This window comes from Tigriopus californicus, chromosome 4 (genome assembly GCF_007210705.1).
Source record: "Tigriopus californicus strain San Diego chromosome 4, Tcal_SD_v2.1, whole genome shotgun sequence".
NCBI lineage: Eukaryota > Metazoa > Arthropoda > Copepoda > Harpacticoida > Harpacticidae > Tigriopus > Tigriopus californicus.
The window spans coordinates 4,133,084-4,139,365 of record NC_081443.1 but is presented as its reverse complement, the minus strand read 5'-3'; the positions used below and the strand labels follow the sequence as shown (position 1 = coordinate 4,139,365).

The 6,282-nt window shown below is 35.9% G+C and overlaps 1 protein-coding gene across 4 annotated transcripts in view; it reads left to right on the top strand.

Annotated features, from left to right (window-relative positions):
* Positions 1-2,976: 2,976 nt before the first annotated feature.
* LOC131879108 (photoreceptor-specific nuclear receptor-like) overlaps positions 2,977-6,282 on the top strand; it is a 12,501-nt gene continuing 9,195 nt past the window's right edge. For all 4 annotated transcript variants that reach the window (XM_059225322.1, XM_059225320.1, XM_059225319.1 and 1 more), the window contains exon 1: positions 2,977-3,362. In XM_059225322.1, the coding sequence (XP_059081305.1) occupies positions 3,143-3,362 (220 nt within the window). In that variant the 5' untranslated portion in view covers positions 2,977-3,142. The remainder of the gene's footprint in view (positions 3,363-6,282) is intronic.

Below are 6,282 nucleotides of genomic sequence, written 5' to 3'. Positions count from 1 at the left end.
CAAAGTCAGCTGTTTGTTATGATTTGGTTTTGGGTGGGCAAATTTTGAAGCCCACAACCGTCAGAACGGACTTTTCCCCTCGTTTTCAAGACATTTCAGCGTCATCAAACTAGTTGTACTTCTATTGAAAGGGCGTTTTCCATCTACAAAGTATGGCAGCATTTTCAAAAAACTCACTTGATGGCAAACTTGTTCATGGAGTGAATGAGACCCGAGAGGATGGATAACATCAGGTGATGTCGAACATACCGCGATGCTAAGACATTGATTCTCCAGAAGAGCATATCAAATATATGACACTTAGTCTGACTAATCAGCCCAGCCTCTGCTTTTTAGAGGTGGAGGGGGGAGGGTGTTTACTGTGTCTAAAGCCAACTGGATGTTACTATTCATGATAACCCCTGATACAGAGCAATCACAAAGAAATTGCCTCAAAGCCAATGACTTTCCATTGTATGTGGGTGGGACTTGGGCCAATCCAGTACCTGGAGACCAGATCCGAATTTATGTTTTATTAGGTTTCCTAACCCCTTGTGAAATAAAGCCTAATAGATAGATTTTACCAATATATTTCATTATTTGAAAAAATCATTCAATTTCAATGATATGATATGGATCTGGATCAAAAACTCACTCCCAAAGCCTTAATACCTCAAATTCGAATTTTTAACGCATGTTCTTTTATCTGCTTGTGGTACAATATGGGTTCCCTTATTTCTATTCTAGGGAGGTTGGGGTAAACGTTATTCTCCACTGATTAGTTGGCAGTGCTACTTTTTGAATATACAAGTTTGAGCTAATTCAAAGTTTTGAATTAAAAAGTAGCTAAAAAGTAAGCTGAGATGCCACATCTAAATTTGTATATTTTAGCTTATTAATTTTGTCATTGTGACTAACCGTTTTCATTTGTTTGCCAAACTCACTGATTAGATCAAAGGTTGCAATAACTTTTAAAATCAGATTAAACTAACCTGATCAGTTAGAATTTAAACTATTTTTTTTTATTTCCAATTCAAATATCTCTTGATCTTCATCCTTCAATCACATTCTGCAATTTGCAACACATAACCGTGGCTTCTTCATGGCATCTCATTCTTGTATCATAACATTACATTTCATCCAGCGCGATCATGTCTATTGGAATGATAAGAGGCAACAGCTTTTGTAAAAACAGCATTCGATTGGTTCAGTATTTCTTTTAAGAACTAATGTGAGCTTTCACATAAAAGATGTCTTCCAAATGTTGCAAAACTCCAACATAATATTGTCAGCATTGGCATTCAATTGGCTTGAGAAAATCAGAATCATGCTTTTATTTTTTTTCAATCAACTGTATCTCAATGAAACTTTCATTGAGCTCTTGCTCTTGTTCAATGTACTGTAGCTCATTCTTTATGGGTCTTAGCTTGACGATGGCCGATCTCCCAGAGGGCACTTGCATCAGATGGCACCACTTTGTAATCCAGCACTTGGGATTTATTGTCATCATGTTCTCATTCAATTGATTGGGTTTGGTGTTGGCTATGTTTGTAAGATTTAGGTCATTTTTAGTTGAAAAACAAGCATTTTCTTTCCATATGGTAAAAAACACTAGAGCAAGTTTAAGAAGATAAGAAATTTGCCCATTTATTCCCTCCCAGCTAGAATGAATGTGAGATGTCCAAACTCACCAAATTATAAAAATGTGTTTCTTCCAAGCTCATTTTTCTAAATGTCATAAGAGGTAAGTAACTGCCGTTAAGGAACTATCACTCTTCGACGATTCTATTTGCTAGATGAGCCATTGTCCCGAAAAAGATATACAGAACGACTTTAAAGCAACAATCAAAATATCAAAATAAAAAATAGCTATTTATAATTTGAAAAACGTTAATATACGTATTTCAATGAGTAGCTACGGTAAATTTTATGACAAAGAATTTAGTATTTAGTATTGCGAATCTTGATTAAACGATATTTTTGCTATTTATCAAATACTGTGTATACTTTAAAACAAGTCTCGATTCAAGTGTAAACTTCGATTTAACAATAGGTTCTCCGCTGATAGACAATATCGTTAAATCGAAGTTCCACTATATCTGGGCAATGTTAAGTCTTCAAACACCAAAACTTATTGACATGTAAGACGCCGTACACATAAGGCAAGAATCTTGAGCCAAAGTAAAGTGGATTATATAATAATAATAAATGACGTCTACTGGAATACAGATTAGCATTTGATATGCTTGTTTGATCTCAATAAAACTCAAAATTTTATGTGCCAATTTTTAAACTCCTCGAAATTAACAGATTTCTAAGAATTACTTCAGAAGTGTTGAAACTTTACCACAATGAAGATTTATAGAAAGTCAATGGGTTCTGAAAGGTGCACTTTTGACTCAGTTTAAATAAAGTATTTAGAAAGAGATCAATCAATAAAACTATCAGTTCCATGTATTTTTTCACAATTCAAGTGAACTCATAAATAAGAGCACTTAGTGTGTTTTAAGTGATGTTCAATACCATTTTGAGCTATTTTGAAATCATACTAGAGAAGAGAATGCGCTCCAAACTTCCATCAACTTAACTTTTGAATAGTGTTTTTCATCTGAGCTAAAAATCCATCAAGCCATAAAATCAAAGTATCATTCAACGTATTTTTCGTGGTGAAGTTTCAACACTTTCGAGTTAAATTGTACAAATCTACAAATTTCAAGGCATTTTAGGTAGCTCCTTACGGTTTTGCAAGCTAAAAGATGCCAAGATGTGTTTAGGTATTTCTCGAGAGATTTAATAAGGAATTTGAACGACTGTCAGTAAGAAAAGAATTGACATGTTTTTTTAGTTGATGTGTGGAATTAGAAAGGTCAGTTATCAAAGGGAATCGGAAGAAAGTCTTGACAAAAGAAGAGGTCATTTAATTTTTGCGTTTTTGAGCTGTTCAAGTCTCTATGAACGCACAATAAGCTTTCTAAGTTGCAAAAAAAACCCAGTTGTAAAGACGACGTCAAAAGCATCAAAAGTGCGGTTACATATCAACTATGACGTAGTAAACACGTTTCAGCTTTGAAATCAAAACTAACTTACGCCAAACGAACCCCTAAGCTCTCCAATCCCCTCGTCAAGAAAAGTGGCTTCCGCAAGGGATTCAACAATATGAACCATGTATGGCTGCTCTCTCTCTGTCACTATTTCCTTTTTCGGCACGAGGTTTTTGCTTCTTTCTTGGGGCGCAACTTTGGTTTCGGCCAATCACGAGCGAGTTCCCTCAAAGCTCCGCCCCTTGATTTTCTTGACGAGAAAAGGGAACTCGACTCTTGCTAAAGATCATTTCGAGGGTGGAACAACAAACAGCATGGACAATATTTCGGTGGACAATTCAGGTAAGCTAGAGTCATAATTTAGGATAAAACAAGCATATATAGTCAGATCAAGTAATTCGAACGGTTCCTAAGTTTGTTAGGCGTTCAGAAGTGAACAATACCCGCGTTGACTTTGTAGCTTGGGGCTAGTAAAAACTGAATCCTAAGAAGGAAACTTTTCCAAGAAACACGTCTAGACTGATGCATGAAGGACTAAGGAAATGCTAAGAGCACGAAAATAGAGCAAAAAGATTGTTATCCAGCTCTATACCTACAATCTGCCACGGGAAAATAATTTTATTCAAGAGACCATTACTGTAACCATCAATTTGTCACATTTCAATACTTTTCAAATCTTGATATAAAATCGTACATTTTTGCGATATAAACGTTAAAAAGAGGAGAAACGTGGGTTTTTTAAAGGATTTGTAAATTTACAAATGACAAGTTCTAGATTTTTCATCGGTTAAGCATGAAAACCATAGACTCCGGTAGGAAATAAAAAAGAGGATGATTTTTTTTTTCGGATCGCGAATGCAATTGCCATAATTCAGCATTTGACATTAAATGTGACAAATTTTGCGAGAATTGACTTCAGTGTCCTTTTCGGTATAAGGATATGTTAGTGATAAGGCAATCATGCTAGCAGCCATAGCATGCTGTTAGAGCGTCCGCTTTCCATTATACTACCCTTGGTTCGATCCTTGGCTAGCCGAGTCCAAGCTTCTTTGTGACATCTCAATTACAACATAACAGAACAGGTCAGTTGGGCGAACGTGCAGTCATTCCCGCGGATGAGGTAAGGAATTAGTGTTGCCAGTGAAAAATCTACGGAAAATCGCTTTTTTGGGACACTGTCTACCATCATGAGGTGGCAGGTCAAGCAAAAGTGCTGTCATCTAAATAGAAATCAAAGTGTTATGTAAGTAGGCACGTGGTTCAGTATTAACATATCATGCTTATTCAATATAATCCAAACTTGAGTCCAATTCTTTGAGCGCCAAACCACCTTAACAAAAAACTATTCACCAACACATTTTGGATGATGTAAAACTTTGAGTATTCAAATAATGCTCAAAGCTCTCTGTGTAAATACAAGGGCATTAAGCAATTATGTTGATTAACATGTTGATTTACCAACCCTTTAATTTTTTTAAGTCTAAAATTCAAGCTATTCCCTAAATTTGAGAAACCACTTACTCTTTCTACATACTATTAGTTGGCGCTTGGCTTCCTTTCCGATGATCAAATTCGTAACCTTAGGTCGTTAATTATTTCCTCTGAAATTCGAAAACTTCTGAGTATCAATTATAATAGATCTAAAGATTTCACCAACTGATGACGCTCTAAGAGTGACAAATAGTCAGGGCATTAGTCGTTCCTCAATAAATGGAACGAATTACAATTACAATTACTTTGGTCAAAAATACCAATTCGTTACACAACCATTACTCAAAAAAAGATGTAATGGCGTTACTCGTTACAATTACTTTTACTATAATTTGAGGTGACCAATATTTCATGGTTTTTGCTCCACCAAGACTATATTTCACCAAAGAAATCGTGTTTTGGGCTTCAAGCACTCCTAATGCGTAAAATTTGAAGACTTCGTGTCATCTGTTTTCAAAAATGAGCATGGACATTTAATTTTGGCATAGTTGTTCGAAATGTACTTCAATATAATGCTTTGAGGAATCAAGATTGGGACTCTAGATGAGGTTAATGATTGTTGAGGGTTGAAACAATGTCGCAAACAACATGATGGAAAAACAGTATTAGCCTTTGTCAAGTCAGTGAAGCTTCCTTGTTTGATGTCATGGAAATGTGGAGTCTTGGTAAATTTAATGCATCATACTCAAGCCAAAGAAAGAATTTCCTCGCTGCACTGAATTAGGTCTTCAGCCCAACGGAATTTGATTGAGAATATGTGAACAATGAAGTAGCAAATGCCACAAAATTTAAATCTAAGAGCAGCCTCAGAGTAGTTAAGAGCCAGCACAATTTTCAACCCTTACTTCCATTGCTTATGATATGCTAAATGGATGGATGCTCTGTTGAGCCTTAAGTTTCCTCAACTGTCATGAGATGAACGAAAAATTAAAGGCCACTTTGGAAGTTAAAAAAGGAACGAGTAACGAGTAATTCTTTTAGTTTTTGGGTCGTTACAATTACACCATTTTAAGATGTAACTGAACTATACTTCCTTTTTCGAAAAAAAGAACCATTTTACTGTAATTTACATGTTACATGTAATTTTGTTACTAATGCCCTGCAAATAGTAGCCAAGAATCATCTGATTTCCAGTCAAATGAAGCCTGGTTATGATCTCTTTGAGTCTTTAAGTTTTATAGTTACCCTGGTTCCAAGTTAGTCACAAAATGAGGTAAAAAATTGGGCCAACATGTAAGAAGATGGAATACCTTTAGAAGGCCTAAATAGTAAGTGAAGAGGTAGGAGGGACACTTATGGTTGACACAGAGGCTACAATTGGCTTGTGTGTAGAGTTCAGGTAATCCTGACGTCTCTGGCCGTTTGTGTTGAGTGTTTGCACCACCAGGATGGAAATGCTATTTTAAGCCCCTTCAAATCAGCAAAAAGATTACCTCAACGGAAAAGAAAAAATGATATTATTGTTACTATTGCCAAGTACAACTAAATAGGTTATTTAGATGTACCTGCTATTACGGTTACGTCAACGCCTGGAAAAATAGAATTCACAAAAAGAAATTACTTTTCTTTTACAAGGACTGGTTTTCAGAGGTATAATGTTCCCTCTCATGCACGCAAAGAAAACCAAACGCCACGGCAAGAAACCTTATTTCATGGGTCTGTGTTCACGATTGGCTGGCAAGCAAGTTTCTAGGCACACGTGAAGAGAGAACAGTTCCACTCGTCAGATTTGGCTTTGAGTGGTTTCGAGCGAAAATCATACCTTGAAAAC